Here is a 22219-nt window from a genome sequence, read left to right on the forward strand (position 1 = left end):
CCCAAATAATCCAGCAATGAGTAGTTTTAGTTAATGCAAAATGTGTGTTTTTCTCCCAGAGATCTTTCCTTTAAGTAGTGGCTTTAGATGATAAAACTACTGCAATACAAACGTTTAAAAAAAAAAATATTAACACAATGCAAAGAAGTTGATAATTTAGCAAAACTATTTTATTAAAGCTTATTCTCATGATAAAATAATAGCCAACAAAATCATATTAGGCAGATCTTCTGCAAATGTGTGTAGCTGCCACCTATTCAGATATCATTAAGTCAAGATATTCTTGTTTTCTGTGGTATTCTTTATTTTCAGCTATTTACAGTCAAGCATGAAGCAAAGATTACATCAGGAATGTAGTATTACAATTTTCCCCTCGAGATTCACCATTTATTGTAATTAATGCCAGATAGGAATTTATGTTTTCCTTCTTATCACTAAAATACAACTATTTTGCCATTTTCCCATTCAGTATATTTAAAAATATTGCACTACGTTGAATTTCTCTCTTACAATCATCATTAGCAATACTATACGAGGAAAACTATATCCAGCTTTTCTTACCCACTGTATTACACAAGTCAATTTAAAACCATGAATGTGTTTTTGAAATCAGTATTTGCATTGTTTTCACAGCTCCTTCATGTGTACCAGGATTGACATAAAGTACTTGGATATATTTGAAAACCTCTATAGTAGTCCCTAAGAGCAAACACTGATGGAGACTGAATGCAGATCACCACCAATGGTAAGCCACTGGGAAAATGGAGTGGGGAAGTCTTAATACGCATCTCAAGCAAGTATAGGTTAAATAACTTTTAGTCAATAAGGGAAGCTAATTTTGTGCGATTATTTGCTGAAGCTTAATTTCAGAAATGTGTCACATGCCTATTTTAGCATGGATAGTGTTTTCCATACATCAACTAAATAAGTATCAACTGGCCAGAACTCACAAAAAAGTGCAAGTAGTTGCATGAGTGGAAGTAACCGTTTTGTTCAGAAGTACAACTATGCTTTTCCGTCTGTGAAAACCATTGCTTCTTAATTTTGCCCATCACAAAATAAACTGAGAAGCAAATTTAACGGAGAGGTACATTACAGACTGCCTGAAAATTTAAATGAGTTATTTTACCATCTTAGATTCAACTCCATTTCCACAAAGGCATTTTTTTCTACTACCAGTGATACCGATACCAGTACCTAACACAGTACCTAAAATAAAGATATTTTATACGGCATTTCTATACACAGAAGATGAAACAAAGACATGTTTACAGGAAATAAGTAAGAACAATGGCCTTAGCCAGGTGATGCTAAGTTCCACAATTTACATGTAGCACAAGACCAGATAATTATTTTCAAAAGCTGCTGGCTGAAATTCTTCCTCATCTCTACTGGCCTCACTTATTTTGACTCAAACAAAACATGTTATATACACTATAGGACATTCTTCTGACAAAGGTGATCCTTCCGCTCAGACTGCCTCTTCTGTCTGAGAAGCCGAATGCAGCTTACCCCTATATGATTACTCAAAAGTGTTGAGAGAACGTTTAGCTATTTTGTAAAGTATTTTGTACCTTAAGCTTCCTGAAATGATGAAGTCTGCAGCAAAATATTAATTTTTTTTTTTTAAATTACTTAAACCGTCATTACATGCTTTTTCATAGAATGCAGTGAAACCTCCAACTCTTGTGAAGAACAATTTTCCTTTATCAGGTTATCAGATAATACAACAACGCTTAAACACATAATTTTGTTCTGGAAGGCAACCAGCCTCTTATCTCAAAAATATTCCCAATAAATTATTATGAGATACTGATATGTACTTTGATATCTAGTATTATTCAATCAGGATACAATAGCCCAAAGTTCTAAGGAGGTTTTTTTTTTTACCATAGCATTACTGTATTTCATGTTAAGTACAAACTATGAGAAGTTCTTGTATTTAACAAAAATATGGAAAACAAACAATATGCAATGTTAAATTTAGTAGATACTAACAACAGACCAAAATGAAAGACCTTTTGTTTGCTTTTATGATATGTTTGGCAAAAAATACACAACTACCTAGAAGACGTACAATAACTGTGATCAACATTTCAAAGCCTGGTCCCTCAGTGACTTCTGTGTCAGTCATCAGCACAGGCATGCAACAAGCTTATAATTTTTTCATCATACAATGGTAACTAAACATATTGAAAATCCTGCCAGTTTCCTGTTGAAAACACTAGCTCAGAAGAAAAAGGACAGGGGGGGCAGGGAGCAAGTAATACATTAAGGACACCACACACATTAATGTGAAATGGTAAGGTTACATAATTAGAAAAAATAAAAATAAGTTATTAAAAATAAATTTCCAATATAAACCCCAAAATGTAGTTTTAACCAGCCACTTTAACAAAATTATGGTGCTGTAGCTGGAGAAGAACCATTATTAGCTGTACTCTTACACAGGCAAATAACTGTGGAGAAGCAGGACACGTACATTATGCCAGTGTTTTAAATTGTGTGTGTAATTAAGTGCAAAGTATTCTTTTAGTCCATTCCTTCAAAGGTTAAATATGTTAATATCAGTCTGCTGATTGAGGTGGATCAACTGGTTCTTCCGATATGATGTTGAATGTTGGAGCCTCCGTCAGACTGACATCTTCTTTATCCATTTCTTCTGCTATGTTGGGTTCCTCTGAATCTTTAGTCACTCTTTTGGACTGCCGCTCTAACGACATGTTCTCCAAAGACTCTATATCCTCAATGCCTGCTCTGTAGTGGATCATCAGCAGCGTAAGGGCCTGTAGTCTTTCACCTGACTTAGCCAGCGCAGCAGAAATCAAGGCTTTTTTCCTTGCATCGGTTGTCTCTTTTTCTTCTTTAACGAGTGAATTATTATTTTCCAGTTCCTGGTCTATTTCATTCTGCAGCTTATCCAACATAAATTCTAATTTCTGAAAACGCTCCTCTGTGGGTAAACTTCTGTAGAGATCACGTCCAATTTCTTTAACAGCAATGAAGACACTGTCATCTAGACCACCCTCCTTTCGGACCAACTTTATCCCAGTACCTGCTGCACGTTTTGAAGGACTGCTCGGCCCACTGATTTCGGTATCGCTACTTTCATTATCAGAAGTGTTGGGTGTGTGCTTTGGCGAAGGTTCTACCACCTCTGTTCCTGGCTCAGAAAGGCGAGCTTTGGGGACCTGACGAAGGTTTAACAAACGGGTGCTTGTATTGATGATATGCCTGGTCAAACCTGTAGTTCTGTTAACAGATTTAGATTCTGAATCAACACGAGAGGATGCAGCTTGGGGAGCTTCCTGTCCTTCTGCTCTACAGCCCCCCACAGTTCGATCAAGTCGCTTTTCAGCTCCTACACAAAAGGGTGTCTCCGTTAGACATTTTTCTTGACATTTTTTATGGCAAACGTAAGCACAGAGCATGCACTGTGAAGCCGCTTTAGTCCATACTTTCTTTTTGCAGTAATCACACCAAGTTGGATTCTGAAACTGAGTATCTTGAAAGTTATGCTTGTTCTCCGTAAGAACAGTTTGTCCCAAGTAAGGATCTTCTTTCTGAGGTGCACGAGCTTCTTCTTCCAAGTGACATTCCTTTTCTTTCTCCAGGAGAAAGTTTGAATCATCTATTTCACCTTCTTTTAAATATTTGAAGTGTAAAGTTACATCACCATAACAAAATTTTTCATTGAATCCCTTATGGGTTGTCAAATTCCTCAATGCTGTTCTGGTGACCTCTGCTTTAGGTGTAGGAGCATCCAGTCTAAACGTTCTAATATATTCCATTGAGGATGTAGCTATACAATCTAAAGCAATTTCTTCAAGTTTTATGCTTGCATATCCTAAGCAGATAAAACCACCTGCTTTGAAAGGGTCCCTGCACCACAGTGCAACATTAAGGTACTTATGGTATCCTTCTACTTCAAATAGACAGGCGGATGTTCTCGTCCTTGGCCATCGGCCTTGACGGATCTTATATGGAATTTCTGGTGATTCCCATGTTTGATGATTATCTCCGCTATCTTTGTAACTACGTGCATTTTCTGGAAGTCCATCCTTTAATGTATCTTGTTTTGGTGCCGTTGTTACTTTTGATACCGTTGGGTCTTCTATTTGCTCATTATTCTTTACTACCTTCTCTGTACATTTATCTCCGTTATTTGCAGGTGGAGGTGGCCTCTCTGGTTTTTCAGAAGACACACCTCCAGCTTCTAACAGATTTTGAGTTTCACTAGTAGGCAAAATAGGCTTACTTTGTGGCCTAGGTGGCACAGAAGGCTTAGTACTGGATCCTTGTGATTGTTTACCCGATTGCTGTGATGCATCTGAACCCTCAATAGTTTTGGGTGTTGCCACTTTAGCTCCATCTTTTTGTTGCGTTTTTGACGTTGTCTGATAATTTCCTAAATGTAACTTTCGATTCAGAATTGGAGATATAGTTCCAAGTGGTTTAGCAGCAAGTATTACTACTGAACGTTTGGGACTCAGAGTTGATAGCAGTTCTTCTTTTTGGTCAGGTGATTCACAAGCTAAGTCCTCAAACTCTGAATCAAAATCTCTGTTATCAACATCAGCTGTTAAACTCGCTTGGTCATCCTCTGGCTGTGTCAAGAAAGCAGTGTCTTCCAGTTGTCCAAATCCATCCTGCAGTGCTGAACCATGCTGATTATACCCAACAGGCCTTTCATAAAAGACTAAAACTCTGTCCCCAGCCTGTCTAATAAGCTTCAACACTTGGACAGTTGATGTGATTTTAACACCTATTAAAAAAAGACAAAAATGTTCTATTTTAATTATGATAATAATCTAAATGGCCAAAAATAGTTGACAAACATGTTTAGATCTTTAATAGTGGGTAATAATATTGTTGCTCACTAACAGAGGAAGTCAATTATGACGGAAGAGCTTAATTGAAATGTAGCAGATAGATCCTTTCCATTTTATTCATACAAATGTATCACTTCAGGAGCTGGAAAACATATTAACATAAATACTCCAGTTTGCTGTCTGTTATTAATGCTGTCCACTGCCATATTCTGTAGGTCCCCTCCAATTCTCAATTTTAAAGCAGTAAGATTTACAGTATCGGTTTGCAATTATGACCTAGTTCTCTGTTGGTATCACCATCCATATAAAACAGTATTCAAGCTATATCTGGAGATGGTCTAATTTAAAATTGTAGAATATAAACTACTATGAATACACTTCACCATGCCCAGGGTTTTCAACAGAATCTTTATAAAAAAACCCACAGTGCCCTCCCCCACAAAAGTCAAGGGTTACTTTTTGCCTCAACACAGCACTTATCTGCCAGTTACAATTTGGCCAAAAGTCTTCAAATATGAGAACTTCAGAGTTCTCATAATAGTTAGGCTCCTACATGTCAGAGCTGACAAAAATTGATACTAAAAGTATAAAAATACTATCAAATACTCAGCAGATCTTCTTGGGTCATTTTGTCATTTGAGACAATTATTCTGTTAGTCAAAAATATGTTTATACTACTTGTTCCATACTCTATTTAGTACCTTTAGGTTCAAAGCTGAGTATGCAGGCCTAGGACGTAAAATGTTGTGGTTTTCTTTGACGTTTTATAACATCACTGGAAGAAACTAAGTAGAGAACCTCACAGCATCACTATTAGAGCAGTTAGAAAATATTTACATTCAAATGTTTATTAAACTTTATTTTGGGTTTTACCTAGCAAAGAGTAAATAAATATGCACGGAAACAAACCAAGTAAGTGATAACCTTAAGTGCCCATAAATACATAAATGTTAGTTTTTATTATGAGTCCCAGGCACAACTGTAACTGTTGAGAAAGACAATCTAGTTGGACTGTATGCAGACACATCCTCCCACTTTGCAAGATGACACTTATTTTGAATGCTGACATATTACTCACTGCCAATTGCTAGAAGTCTGTCTCCCCTCTGTAGATCAGCAGCTGCAGCAGGTGAGTTTGGAGTCACAGTTTCAATGACAACATGCCCTGCGTCTTCTTCCTTGGACTGCACGAGGCGGAGCGTGAGCCCAACACTTTGCAGATTCCCTTTCACTAGTTCTGCCTAGAGAGAAAGAAGTTAAGAGTATGTTGATTAAGGTGACTGCAAGGATTCATGGTTACTAATGACTGTTTAAATAAAATTATACAACTGATATTATTTTAAAAACTACATTAGGACATCCATTGACTTCATTAAGCAGATTATCACAGAATAGATTACCTGTCTGCCAATCCAGTTCACACCTTTGTAGAAAGATGGAACCACATGTCACCAATTCTGAAGAGCCAAATATGCCAAAACTAGAGAGCAGTGCAAGGACTTGTCAGCAAAATAAATATATATATATATATATATATATAAGTGTATGTGTGTACACTTCTGTTCAATAGTTTATATACAATTCATTACAATACTGAGCTAACCTATGCAAATACAAATCAGCAGGAAAGGCTCATCTTTGCAAAAAGCTCCAGTCCTAACAAAGCCACAACTAAACACAACCTCCATTTTATTGGGAAGAAGTTTTATTAAAAGGAGCCCTGTACCATCAATCTAGGTATCACTTTGAACATACCACATTTGCGTTGTAAAACCTGTTCCTATGAGTAGCTCGTCAGCACTCTATGCAAAAAGGTGTTTGGAGTGAGAAAATTTATGTACTTAACACATTGCTAAAGCATATTTAGAACAAATCTGAATTAACAATAAACTAAGAAGATTCTTCAAAGACTCAGAACCCATTCCTCATATTTATCTTGCAAGATAAATTTTAACTCAATAATCTCAAATATCTTATTCTTAAAAAAAAAAAAGACTGAGGTGCAATCGCTGTAGAAGAGTTTCATCCCACACCCATGCACGGATCTCTCGTAATCTGGAAGTCCTTATTGAAGAATATATCTAGATAGTGGTCAATTGTTTACACATCTCAGTGTCTGAGATCTTTGGCAACTTTTTCTTAATAAAGATTGTCCTTAATGAACTTAAAAATGCACTTTTTTTCCTGAAACATATTCCTTCTGGACTGATTTCAAATGACTGTCTACTAATCATTCCACCAATGTATATTCTGTCTATTTGAAAGAGGAACTCAGTCTGTGTTTCAGCTCCAAGGCCAGAGATTTAATTTTTGATTCCCAAGAACAGAGAGACAGACATTGTTTGTAGAAAATCTCCACAGGAAATTTTCTATTTGGTTTCAATTTACTGAGTTTAGGTAGACAGTCTTCGCCTTCCTTCTGCATTTACTTTGTTGCTATTCAATTGTCAATGTTTGAACTATCTGGAGTTGATCCTCCTCTTTGAGGATGTGTTCGTTTGCTTAGTGCTGTACAATGGCTTCCCACAGATTACGTGGATTACTTTGGTACACGCCTCCCTCCTTGGCTGCATGGCTTTCACTCCTTTCCTACAATCTTAATAGCACCACATCTTGTTTTTTTTTGTTAATAGTTGTTCAGTTCTTTATAAAAATGCTACGCTACTTAACAGTTTGCTTAAGAACAGCATTAAGTTTGAAGAAGCAGACTTGCATTAACTTTCTAAGCTTTCTCACTAATTTTCTGCATTTCCCACAATCACTTAATATTTTCTCTCAAACGTTAACGTCTCTTGTGAATACCCAGTAATGTATGTAAGAATACAAGACCAAATATAAGCTTAATTCCAGTTCCAAGATTCAAGGTTCTTCTATAATGCAAACAAGTAAATTGTTGTCTACAGAAACAACTGTGGCAGGGGTTTTGGGGGTTTTTTGTTTGTTTGTTTAATTAAGGCCGTTCCAATTTCATAGAATCATAGAATGGTTTGGGTCGGAAGGGACCTTAGAGATCATGTAGTTCCAACCCCCCTGCCATAGGCAGGGACACCTTCCACTAGACCAGGTTGCTCAAAGCCCCATCGAACCTGGCCTTGAACGCTGCCAGGGAGGGGGCAGCCACAGCTTCTCTCGGCAACCTAGGCCAGTGTCTCACCACCCTCACAGTAAAGAATTTCTTCCTATCTAAATCTACCCTCTTTCAGTTTAAAACCATTCCCCCTCGTCCAATTTACGTCAAAGAAACTCTGATACATAATTAAGTTGTTAAAAATTAAATAATAAGCTCTTAAGTGTTAAGAAACAAAGAAAGAGTATTCAAAATACCTGTGGAAGAAAAGAGAAACTTTATTTAAAGAAAAGAATTACTGTTCTGCTTTAGTCCTTTATTTATATATAACATGGCTTTAAGTCAGCAATTCACAAATGTTGCATGTGCTGTATGGAAACAGCATGAACAATTACTACAATTTCAAACAACACTAGTGGAATATTTTAACTGTCAAAATCACAAGTGACATGAATTTGCTGTGGTAGCATACAAACCGGCAACAAAAACTCCTTCCAAAAATCACTCCCCTATGCTATGTAGCTCTGTGTATTATTATCAAACAACGAGGAGACCATTATTTCTGCAATTTGCTACAGAGTCTAAGTACTCAAATCTCAGTTTTCGTGTGATGGTTCCTTTCAAAGTCTTGCTCTAAATGACTAAGGTTGGAAAAAGACTTCTGAGTCCTTATGTTTGAATAGATAACGAAACTATCATAATGAAGATCAGAAATTAAACTCTCCCTTCACGAATGCTGACAAACATGAATATTACAAAGGACAGAAAAGTAAATTATAACCATTTTTTGCCCTAATTTTTTTTAGTCCACTGAAGTATAAAGCTCTTTAGTGAGAGAATTTCAGGAAAGAAATGGATGCTTAGACAGAACGGTGAGGGGAAAAAAAACCACCAGAATAGGATGATTTTCCTCTTAACACTAAGTTATTCTGGCCATTTAATTACGCTCCTTTAGGGATACATCTATTTTGACGATATATAGTTTCTTCTGAAATCTTACATTAGTTCTGGATCTTAATGCCCAGAATTGGAGTTAATTAATAAGACAAGATGTTTCAAAGTCATGGCTCATCCAAGATAGTTTGTTCGTTTTGCGTCACTGCAGAAGAAACGTTGCTGTAAGTTTGTTTGCAACATAAGATAACTCTTGTGCAGATCAGAAAAACATCCAACTCCTGAAGGAAGCTGGCCATGCTAACACTCTGACAAGAGTTACCTCATGCAAATCCACTTTCTTTTACAGTTGGATATCTTCTCATCCATTTACAGAGTGGCACAAAGAAGTGATAAGATTTCTAAAGACTCACTCTTCAGAAAGCAACAAGCCTTATTTGAAAGAGAATGTCAGAAGGAAAAAAAGAGCCGGTACTGCAACATCTAGCATTTCTAAGAAAGGCAGCAGTGATCTCTAACCACTGCTAGTACATGCAATCATAGCAAACTGCATGATGAGCACGTATGGGGAAGGGCATAAGTAGACACTAAAAAGGAAAAAAAAAAAATTACCAAAAGTTTTCTTACAGTTTGTCAGTACAGACCCTCATCCTCTTGAGCTTCCTTTGAATCCAAGCACTACTTTGAGCAGATCTCAATAGTGGATGACTTAACAATGAAAATATTCTCTACTGTAAAGGACTAGAAACCTCTGAGGTGATTCCCAGCATTTCACCCTTCCCTCCTCCCCCAGGGCGAGACCACATGAAAGAAATGAGGGACAGCTGGGACCAAAGACACTTAAGGTACCTCTGAACATTTGGCTCCCATGCAGGGACACCAACCGCAGATTACAGAGTGTATGACTCACTGATGGCGAGGAGACTTCCAATATTCCAGCAGTATCTGATGGAAAGCTGTTTTTGGAGGGAGAACGCCTTTGAACATAACAAGCAAAGTTCATCTCAACTTTTTATTAACTTTGGCACAGTTACAAGCTTTCTCACGAAGTAAACTGGTTTTATCAACCCAAACCAGATGAATAGTTTCCTTGATTTTTCTCTCCAGCAACTCCAATGTCTCACCAAATAACACCACCAGTATCTCACACTAGCTGCAGTGCAGGTAAACACCATTTCAAGCTCTCAAACAGCCCCCACCCCAGCACTCACAGAACCAAGCATCGTCGTACTCCCCAGCACAGATACTTTATGCCTTTCTGCCTCTCCCTCAAATTAAAACTTGATAATAAACACAAAGAGCCAAAGATCTACTGGAAAACGAAACATCAGAAGGACAAGAATCAGCTAAATGACACAGAGGTTAGAAGAAAATCACTGATAATGAAAGGACATTTATTATCAAGGAAGCTCGCTGCAAGGGAGAAAAATTAACAGCTGTGCCTAGGAGAAAGGGAAATTTTAACCAACTAGCTACACAATATTAAAGCAAGTTTATTTTAATTTGATCTAATTAATAGCTCTGTTTTACTAGTTCCTGCACACCTTAGTAGTTACTTAAATAAGGAGCAAGACAAAGCAGATAATATTACATGCTTGTCAGTGAAAGGCATATATTCCAAGTAATTTATATTGAAGGAGTTAGAGCTAAACTGTGTCATGGAACTTAGAAAATGTACCTTTTTTTAAAAAGGTAAGCAACCTTTAGATTATTTATGAAATACTTGTTGAGATTAAGATGGAAGAGAACAGGAATGACTATCTTGGGGAAAAAAAATGAAAATAAGTAATTTCCATAGTGTTTTATTATTCAAGGAAAAAAAAACCCACGAAGAGGACACAAGATGTCCATTCACTTTAAAATTAATAAAACATTTTGATGTGGGGCTGCGAATGCCTGACTTTTACAGGATGAAGTCTATAAGCACTGATTTCACAGTACAAGCTTGAGTTCATTTATATGCATCAGCGTATGAGCCACTGCAGAGCGTAACCCCACCACTACCTTCAGTTCAATACTGTAAGTATGCTCTGGAAATACAATGCCGCAGAAAATTATATTGTGTCTCACCACCTTTCCTTACCTCAGCCTTGTCATGCTGAAAGCCTAGCAGATGTTGGATATCAGTGAAAATAAATTTTTCCAACCTTTTTTAACATACTGATACTGAACTTCACAGCTACATAGTGAACATTCAGAAGTTTACACCTTGCTAACATCATTTAAATGGCCAAATATTTAAACCAGTGTCAATCCAAGGTGCAGTTTTAATCTTCAAATGCTTCATTAAATCATCAATCTGAAAGAATCTGCAAATGCGCAGGGATTATAAATAAACATCCCTCTTCTAGGCAACAGACACAAATGTGACGCCATCTCATTTACTATTTGCTTCCAAAACTGTACCTACAAAGTTAGGTTATTTTTGAATAGAGACGTATGAATGTCATCAATAATACTGTAGTCTCATAACTACAATGTAAGTCATAACTACAATGTAAGTTAACACTAGATACAACATTAGTTTCTAAGCTAAGACATAATAAATAATGTCCTCAATAAATATGGAGATTACATCATCTGGAAAAGTATGTATGACAACCTCTTACTAGTAGTGCAACATCATTCAGCTAAACTTTAAAAACTATTAGATGCATACAAAAACAGAGTCACAAAGTTAAGCCACAGAATGATAATTAGAGTATAAGACTTTGGCTTTTAAACAAATTACTTGTTTTCAGGAACTAAAAAGGAAATTGTTTTCGCTGAAAGCTTAAATTTTGCTCTGTAACTAATATTCCATATTTGCTTAACTATTTGTAAGCATTATTATAAATCTTCATCAGAATTTAGCAAGAATGTCACACTCTTTTGAATAAATGCTAAGAAAAGCTTGATCACCCAAGCACATATAAGAAATCTTATTTTATTGACTTTAGATCAACTAAAGAACAATATTTTTACAAATATTTCTTAATCCCTATCAGTGCTATGTAACATGCTGTATGTATCACAAATTGACACCACAGCAGTACTATACTGTATATAAAAACCTTATTTTTTTCCAACCCGTCAGAGTTACTACAGTGGATCTTACGTATTCTTGCAAGGTATGGTGTAATGTGTTTTGGGGAAAAAGAAGAGATAGTGTCTATAAATATGCCTGTAAGCTATTACGTTCTCCCAGACAACCCTGCATGCTGAGAGGAGAGGAAGGAATATTTCATGTCCAAAAAAAAAAAAAAAAAATAAAAAAATCAAACAACATTAAAGTACTAAACCAGGAAGTAGTTCCTTCTATTCTGAAGACTCAGATATTTATATTATTAAAAAAAGGTTTTTGGCATATATCTTTAAAATATGGACTTTAACATTTTTTCTTTTTTCCACCCCATTATTGAATGCAGTCATTATACATGACCTGCACAGTGAAGGGATTGCTAGATTATTTATACGGGCTAGAGGAGACAGTGAAAGGAAACAGGTATCGCCAATCTCATGATACACTCCTCAGTAACACTAGACTCAAAGGAAAAAAAAGGACTTTTTTTTTTTAATGTTCTGAGAGGATTTCCATCTATGCTTTAGAGAAGGAGTAGATGTTTTTCTTCTCTTTGTGACACAGCCCCAAAGCCCAGAACTACAGGACCAGAGTAGCACAAGCCTTTTGCAACCGATTCTCCGGCCCTGCTATCCACATGGGAGGACAACCCCTGAAGTGTTCTGGGGAAACTGTCAGAAAACAATCCTGCATACAAAGTGTCTGATGTGGACCTCGACCAAGGAATCCATGATGACAGACACTAAATTTCCCAGGCATAGAGAAAACTCCCAACAACAGAAAGAGGAGACAGCTTTCTGAGCATCTGAGAGCAAGCCTTGCTCTTGGGATGCTTAAATAGGTCAGCAGTCAATAACATATGTATTGATTATCAACTATAAACTGTGTTCACTATTATGTCATATGTGTATGTAGGTGTATTACATACATACACTCACACACAGTTGCACAGAAAGCCATTAAAAATTCAGTTCATAAACTTGCTAACTCGGCTGGAATTCCCAAGCGACTCCCTGGTAAGTATGCATTCAAATATACATAAAAACAGATACAGACCAAAAAAAAGAACAAACCCAGGAACTCAGTACCTAAAAATGGACATGTGCCTCCATCTCCTTAATCTTTATGTTTCCTGTAGCAGGTTCAGATGTGTGAAAACATGCTGACAGAAGAGTTAAAAAAAAAAAAAAAAAATCAAAAGCTACAGTAGTATTTATAGACTATATAGTGTGACAAACAATAAAAAGAATAGAAATAACCTCTGTAATAAAACTAACCCTACATAGAAAACTGACTCTTTTTAACATTTATTTTCTCCCCCACTAGAAACAGGCATTAATTACAAACCACTATTACGAAAAAAGCTGAAGGCAATCTAATGCAAAAGATTATATACCAGCTACTTAAAACATCGGTATACATCACAGCTACAAGCAATACTGTATGTTAAGAAACCAACACATACTAGGAAACACACTTACAAACTTGGAAGTTAGTTTACTGATTTGTGGATTAATTTTTTCAAATCATTCATAAAATGTGTTCCTAAGAGTACTTGAATAAAAATATGACTGAAGCTAAATCTTAAACTCTAAAGTTGTTACTGTTCTAAAATCTGTATCAAGACTTCTAGGACAATAATTAACATACTCTTTCTTGCATGTGATGTTCTCTCAATAACAAATAAACATACACCTTTAATATCAGACTTGGTTGAAAATTTTCATGTATTTTTCCCCCTATTCCCAGGTTTATATTGATTCAGTTAATTCCAACAAATACATTGATTTGGTTCCCTCCCCTCGATTTTTTAAAATATTTTGCCAAAACATATTAGACAAATATGTTGAATGAACACATATTTGTTCTAGATACACTAGAACAGGGGGTGGGGGGTGTTTGTTTATTCAAAATAACTTAATTTATAAATATATTTAAACATTTAAAAAATATATGAATAAAAATTTCAATAAAAAAAAGGAAAATATCTGCTTATGAAAAAAATTAATTTGTCAAACATCCATCCTGAAGATACAAATTATTGGTTTTGCACCATTCATTTTACAGTACACAACTAAGCAACTCCCAACAAGATATTCTTCTGCCCGTTTTGCTTAGAAGAAGAAATTTGATATAACCATTAAAAACTTAACATGCAAAAGAAAAATAAGTCTGAAAAAGCTAGTAACTGGAGAATGAGCTTTCACCATAAGCAGATACTACCGATAAAAATAAAACTTCATGGCAAACAAGACTGAGTTACAGTGAATACAAAAATACAAAAGTTTTATCAGAAATCTGTCTCCACCGGGATATTATGGAAATTATTTAGGTGCAAAACCACATTTTCTTAATCCATCCTATATCACTTAGTCTGATAGTTAAACCATCCCTTGCCTTTACCCAATGTTCACTGAAGTGTTTGCAGTGTGTTTCTGAACCAGGCTGATCCTTCAAATTTTAGACAATTTTAATTACTTGCTTTTTGCTTTACCTGGTGTTCTGCTTTCCTCCACTGCAGCTCTTACCCTGCTCTGAAAACCCACGACTCTAGAGAGGTTTTTCCATACTCACATAGCTGTCCTCGGCAGCCATTCACTTGCCTCATCTGTTGTCCACTAAAAAAGTCAACCTTTTACGTTGATCACCTTTCACAACAAAAAACTCTGAACAATGCATTCTGTCTTGAAAACAGTCTTTGTCAGTAAAACAAAGGAATCAGCCAACACTCAAAATCATCTTGAGAATGAATATTCGCACAATTTTTCTAGTACAAATATTTGCAACATTAGAAAGTGTTCTTCAGCTTGTTTAGTTTTATTCAATATTGTCAGTTTTGCAATTACTGCATTTGTATACATATGTTTGTGTTATATATTATATCAGTGGAAAACGCTTGCAGATTGAAGTATACATAACCAACTGAAACACCAATTACTACTGGCAAATCATGTACCAACGGCACTACTGATCATACTGTACTGTATGGGACTGGCTACACGTCTGTGCCTTTTTGGGTGTCACTGAACAGATACTAAAATCATTAGGTTGGGGACCCTTCATGTTTCCTTGCACGGAATTTTATAAAATTACCCACTTCTAACACAATGGATTGACTCAGGCATTCATCCACCATCACTAGTATCTCTGCAAGTTTAGTTTGACTGCCACGGACTTGTCACATGGAGCTTTGACCGCGGATTAAAGCAGAGGAATTATATAGCCATTTCCAAAGGTACAGTTTCAGTTCAAATGCTAGAAAATAAACCATTCAGAGAGAAGTTAAGAAAGAAACACTGGAGTCCTAATAGCACCAGACCTTCTAAAGACTTTTTTTAAGTTGTGAAAAACTCAGGTCCAGAAAAATTTTTTTTTTTAAATTGTGGTTACTGTTCTCCCACTCAGCAAATGATACACATGACCTACACACCACTTTCCTATTTCTTCTCCCCTTTCCTAAGAGCAATAAAAACCAAAACCAACCAACCAACAGCCCTCACAAACGCACACATGAAACACCTTTGCCTTCAAAAGACTTGTTACATTTACTGGCATCTGGAAATGGCCAGTGAGTAATCAGTTCTTATTACGCTCTCTTGTGACTAAAACATAGAAATGTACACGCTGACTTTAAACCAGTTAGTCTGTATTCTGATGTCAAAGTAGTCAGCACAAGATGAATTAGCCCACTCTGAGTTTGATGTTGAGACAGCGCTAAACCTTAGTACAGATAAGTTGGTACTGCTGAGTTATTTCAGGTATATCAATATTATAGTGCTGTAATGCAGCGTGGACCTACCTTCAGTTGCTTTTAGAGTATCTAAGATTTTTACTATTCTCCACTGTTTTTAATCTCTTCTTGTCCATTTCAAGTATCTCTAATCATAATAGAATTTTTTCCAAGCTATACTGGAAAGATAGACACAACTATCTCAGATGAAGGCTGCAGTTTTCATGTTTGATTGTTTTTTGTTTTTTTTTTCACTTTTAGAAAGAACCATATTTATGGATAAATTTCTTGAAACTTTTTTACTCGTCTTCTCATATAGCAAGTCAGTAGACCTCATTATTTTCTGTTCTACACGGTATTTTATAAAAACCAAAAAACATAAGTTACAAAATATGATGGTAATTTCATTCTGAAGTGAGTTACATATCGGACAAAGATCACATTTAAAGTAATAATTCACTAAGGCCACAATACTGCAAATGTTACGCACATGTCTAACTTCACCATCACACGCTATTTGTCTGAAATAAATGTGACAATCCATGGTAGTAAAGTTAAACATCTGCACATCTGCCTGATGAGCACTAAAAACATTTCACATCAGCAAAATCCAGGGCAGGGTAGTTGCTGAACAAAATAAGGAGCTACATCTTATTTTCCTCAGTACTTCTGGCACATTGCAGGTACTCTTTGACTAAGCTACTATTAAAAAAAAAGTGTACCTTCCAGTTGTACAGTGAAACAGGTTATGTGACAGCAAAAACTAAACTGTTTAGCAATTATCGCGAATTGCTGAGGCATTCTTACTAAACGGCAATTACAGGAGTTGAATGGAGGAGTTAAAGACAAACAAGGCAGCACAAAACCTGCATTTAACTCCAAAGTGTCAGAAGCAGGTAAAATGCAGACCTTCATTTTTACACGGAGCTCTTCTCTGGAGAGCAATTTAATAGAAACACCAATGTAGCTCTTCTTTAAGTGCTCTTACTCACTGACATCCTTTTAGTCTTTATTAAACCCAACTGTGATGATTTCCTTTGGCCCTGAAAAAATGGAAAAAATTGATTTTTCTTTTTTTTTCGAACCTTATATCATTCTATGTCTTTGATGGAAAAAGTCTTCCTCCAATACTGGTTAAGCATGACTCAGTCATCATATAAATATGTCATAAAAAACTCATGTAGTTTAATAGCAAATACTGAAATAACGTTACTGAAACTGGATAGTAAAAAGAACAGAGAAAGTTCATTAATAATACCACGTGTGACACCAAACCAATAGAAAGTTTACCTAGTTAATGGAGTTTTTTATAAATTTGTTATGAATTGCTGCAATGCAAATTACAGATAAAGGACATTAATGAGAACATAAAGAGTTTATGCACTGTGAATATGTGCACACGAGAGAGAGGTCAGGCCTGGGTTTTGTTCATCTCTGAGATGGAAGCAAAAAAAAAAAAAGAAAAAAGAAAAACATTCAAGTGTATACATTAAAAGCAAATCCTCTACAACAGCTAGTAATTACTTATATTTATCTTGGAAGTACCTAATTAATAGTGATAAAACAGTTACCATTAATCTTCATGTAATAAATTCAAAATATTAGACTATCAGGCAAAAGTTCTTTATAACGGAAATAATCTTCATGGTGAAGAGTTTTCTTTTCCACACAGAGAAACTGCTTGACAATTCTGACTATCACACCCAGCAGCATTAACCACCTGATTACTGACATGGATATTGCCATCAAAACTAGAAATATGAAAAGTTATTATGCACTGTAGTTATAGTAACACGCATCACAGATGCCAGTTTCCATGGAAATAAAATATACAATACTACTTTCTATTGCATACAAATCATACCTCTTAGATCTCACTAATGGGTTTAAAAGTCACATTTTAAAGGGCTTAAAAGTTACATTTCTGAAGGAAAAATGTTGATGGAAAGAATAAGTGCATTATCTATAGGTTGATTTTAATCTGGAGCAGAAGTGTTTTCTTTAGAGCAGCAGCAATGCTAATGGCAGGGTCACATCTGGAGCACAGCGCACCTTCTGAAACGAGCAGGAGCTTCACGAACACTCCTTGACTGGGAATCTTCCGCAGAGCTCTGGGATTTGAGATGGGAGCAGAAGCCCTGCTCCGAGGCAGAACTGGGTGCGGGCAGCCCAGGAGATGCTGCAGCAGCAGGCACTGGTGTGCCCAGCTCTCCCCAGCCCTGCAGCCTGGCTGATCTCAACTAACGGGATTATCAGATCAAGCTTTGTACCACAGTTGAGGAAATCAAGCAGTGTCATTCAACTTATTAAAGATGCGACATATTTAAACAGTTACTTACACAAGGGTGTGCAAAAATATGTAAGAGACTATACTCTTACAAACAAACCATTACAATTTCAGGTAATATAAATTACATTCTTATCAATAACATTGTCTAAGCCACAGGGACCTTGCAGGTACCTAGAATCAACGTAATTATACAATTTGAAATATCATAGGGCTTAAGTGAATGCAGTTTGTTATTTCTGCGCTGCATAAACATACTATCTTTTTGACAACTGTTAACATTTCTCATCCATATTAATGGCTAGATGGCTATTAAAGAAAAGCACAAGCCTGAATAATATCCTGTATGACCCGATCACTTTTCAGATTCCTACGTTCCCACTGAACTAGCTAAACTCAAAGGAATAAAGCAGATGTAGTAAATTGATTTGTCATTATAACAGCTCTTCAGAGATTAAATAGAAGATCTGTCTGTATCAAAATTAAGTTCCTGTTACATACAACTCCTCAACCGCACCCTTTGCCTGGTAAAACCAGAAGATCAGTTTTCTTCCAAAATCCTACATCGCCAAGGCCAGAAAAGATGGGGATTTGTATCTAGCTTATTCCGAATAATTACTGTAAGAAGGCCAAGGTTTTATATATAATAATCTTTCTCTACATAGAAAGGCAGCCAAACCACACTTTGTTTTCAATTAAGTTCTGGACAAAACACTGCAGTATAAACACATAACTATATAACCAGTAAAGATTTCCACAACCATACATCCATTCTGGTTATTTTGTTGAACACATCACATCAAATCAATTTGTTTATGGCTATAGGGCACAAGTCGCTGCCAGGCAGTGAAACAGCAGCTCAATGTCACGTCTAATTAGTAGCACCAAGACAACAGCACACCTAGAAGCCAGATTTTAATACCGTTACTGTTCATCACTTAAAAATTGCCACAACTATTAAACTGAAAAAGATCTTTACACCAACAAAGTCAAACACTGACAATTCACTTTGCAAAAGAAATCAATACCTAGCTACATTTGCTTTGCACTTGAAAAATATTCTAGATTCTTTTTTCCTCCCAAACACACATAAAGATCACTTCCCAATATATCTGATAAACGATTTAGAAACTGTTATCTGTAAATTGGAATCAACACGCTATCCAACTTTGCAGCCTAGGTTCTATAAATGCTTCATGAAGATGCAAAGGTCTGAATTTCTCAGAATCACAGAATGGTTTGGCTTGGAAGAGAGCTTTGTGTTGCAGTTTTCTCTCCATGTAATCAATCTGATCATGTAATTGGCTACCAAAAAAGTAGGATTTTTTTCCCCCTACAGTTAGATATCTGAGTGACAAGAAAAGAGAACTGGTATAGCTACTTAGACAGAGAGTCCAATATCCTCCATTTCTAGGCTATCAAAAAGCTTTAACACAACGGATGTCCAGAAAACAAAACAAACAAAACCCACTTAGCTGTGCCACAAAGATTTCTGTTAAACGTTTGAAACAGGGACTGTGCATTATCACGAGGCTTAGTCATGATTCTGGCAGAAATCTCTCCCATAATTTACCTCCCTGCCATGTATTTCTGGAGGTAGCAGAACATACGAGTTCTCCAGAAACCCATTTGAGACCCCACAGCGCAATCACGGAAGCATGCAAAAGTGCTGAAAGAAAAATACTCTTCCAGAAACAGCTTACTAGGAATCAAAGAAAAAAATAAGTTACAAGAGGAACAGGATGCTACCCATAAGAGAAGTATAACTTCATTGATTTTGACTGTTTTTTTGCAGTATTTTCTGGCTCAGTGAAGTAATACATACCAATTCCTCCTTTCCCTATCGTAAGGTAAGTGGAAGAATGAATAGGAAATTATGTCAAGCTTAAAAACTTCTTTTACTTCAGCACTCACTATAACTTCATATACTCTGGCTTTGTGCTCTATTATTTTTAAATTAGCAACAGATCTTATTGATAGCTACTGAAATATATAAGAAAAATACCCAGCAGATTTCACAACGCAACATCTTTCTATTTCCCTTTCCCCCTTCCCTGCCACCAGAAACAGGGCTGGCTTGCGACCCCAACCAATTACCTTAACAAAAGAATTTACACCTCACCCCTCATTTAATTTAAAAATGAACAAAGAATTAGTCAATACCATAGAATGTCTGAGAAATAAATATATTTTAAAAAAAAGCATAGTGAACAAGGCATGGGGGGGAGAAGACTGTCAGATGCACATGCATGACAGAAACTGTCCTTAAGTAGATCTTACTTGTTTACTTTAAGGTGGTAAATATTATCTTTCCACATATTACAGGGATGGAATCTGCATCAGTTCTGAAAGCATGAGTTATTTGTTTCTTTGATTTCTTAAGTATGAATAATTCAGTTTACTTAATAATTTGAATGAGCTCTATCAAACAAACAAACAAAAAATTTAAAATTGTATCCAAGAAGTTGATGAAAACACTCTGTGTGACATAATTTGAATGTGATACCAGGCCATGGTACTATACCTTCTTGACCATCACTGTACGGCTGTTAGTGGAGCAGCCCCAAAAAAAGTCACTGTTCATAAACAGCACATTCAATACTAAGTATTCAAAGTCTGAGTTTTCTCCTAAATTTGTACTTTTTAAAAGACGTGTTAACTCAAAAAAATTGTTTGCTTTTATAATCTCTGCTGCACTCTAAAAAGCCTAAGAAAAAAGTACCTGAGAAATTATATTCAGTCAGAGTTTTGGGAGGAAAAAGGAGTAAAAACACTGCATATGTAGAGATGGGGAGGGAAAGGAGGATGGAAATAGAAAGAAATTAGATCTGGAGAGCTGCAGTCTGCAAGTCCATGGGGATGGTACCATGGCCAAACACTCCTAATTTTCCCATTCCCATGACCTCTGATTATTAAAACTTTATTAATTTACATCAACTACCAAGAAACCCATAGCTTAAACTCAGATTTTCAACTACCTATTTGCGTACAATGTTACGCTGAGGTAGAGACTGCCATGCATGTATTACAATATATTCAGAGAAAGGTATGAAGGATTGTCTTTTTTGCAAGAGGGAAAAATAAGACAATTTGAGGAGCTAAAAAGGTAAAATTATCAGTGCAGTGCTTTATTTTTTTTATTTAGGAGTCTGTTGGCCTGCATTGCCAGGAGAAAATCATAATGAATAAACATGTGCGGTCATCATGCACAGCTTGCCTTTCTTGATGAACTCTTGAAGTTCACAAAAATAGCCTTTGACTCACATACTTTAATATCATTTGAACATTGCAAGATAATTAAACCTGAGGTAATTCTACACTGCTAAGTCATACAAATACCAAAATGAACTGCAATTTAGGTATTTTCAGCAGAAGCATCATTGATTTTTCTGCCATTTTCATACAAGGATGCTTTTCTGAGTTGAACTGGGAATAGTGTTCTGCATACAAAGCAGTCCAAGGTTAAAAACAGCACGCAAGGATCATAACTTGTATACGACTATGAAACCAAGTAATATGTTGCTTATAATTCTTGAAAGAGCTATGGTTTTATTACACAGAGAGTGAATGTGCTTGCTTTTGTGGAGAATATACGGTTTCTTGTAAGGGCCCTTCTCCACGGCAGCTCTCAGTGCTGTGGTTCACAGGGATAAACACAGCCCTGATGGGAACAAGTGACAAGATCCATCCCTGCCCAAAGGGGAGTGGAGAGGTACGGGGGGGGTCCCACAGCAGCACCCTTGGCACTCCCGTGGCAGCAGGACGCCCTGGGCAGCCAGGCTGCCCCGCTGGGATGGGTGTCCCCGCTGTGGTGTGGGGCCCGAGGACCAATTCACCCCTACAGAAAACCAGAGCTTTTACCTGGGCTTCTTGTAGCTCTGTGTTGTTGGGGGAAAAACAGATAGCAAAGCTCTAATGAGGACACAGGGCTAACGAAGGGACTAGAGCCAAGCTGGACCATCTCCCTGGTTTAAGTCTCTGCCTGGTTAAATACTCACTTTTTTTTTTTTTCCCCAACAGAAGTTCAAACCCACTGTGCTTTCATGGAATCATAGAATTGTTAAGGTTGGAAAAGACCTAAAAGGTCATCAAGTCCAACCATCGACCCATAGAATCAGAGTGGTTTGGGTTGGAAGGGACCTCAAAGATCATCTAGTTGCAACCCCCCTACCGTGGGCAGGGACACCTTCCACTAGACCAGGTTGCTCAAAGCCCCATCCAACCTGGGGATACCTGTATAACACCTTTCTATACAGTATCTGTATACCTGTATAACACCTTTCTTCAAAAAAGGCATTATACAGGTATACAGACACTCATAGGTACATAAAAAGACAGATATCTAAAT

General features: G+C 36.5%; 1 protein-coding gene across 1 annotated transcript in view; it reads right to left on the minus strand.

The window, feature by feature from the left end:
- Positions 1-152: 152 nt before the first annotated feature.
- PDZD8 (PDZ domain containing 8) overlaps positions 153-22219 on the minus strand; it is a 64120-nt gene continuing 42053 nt past the window's right edge. Inside the window, exons 4-5 of the mRNA XM_068398782.1 lie at positions 5911-6073; positions 153-4765 (exon numbers count right to left, since the gene is read on the minus strand). Coding sequence (XP_068254883.1) covers positions 2568-4765; positions 5911-6073 — 2361 coding nt within the window. The 3' untranslated portion in view covers positions 153-2567. The remainder of the gene's footprint in view (positions 4766-5910; positions 6074-22219) is intronic.

The sequence above is a fragment of the Nyctibius grandis genome, chromosome 4 (assembly GCF_013368605.1).
Source record: "Nyctibius grandis isolate bNycGra1 chromosome 4, bNycGra1.pri, whole genome shotgun sequence".
In the NCBI taxonomy this organism is placed as follows: domain Eukaryota; kingdom Metazoa; phylum Chordata; class Aves; order Nyctibiiformes; family Nyctibiidae; genus Nyctibius; species Nyctibius grandis.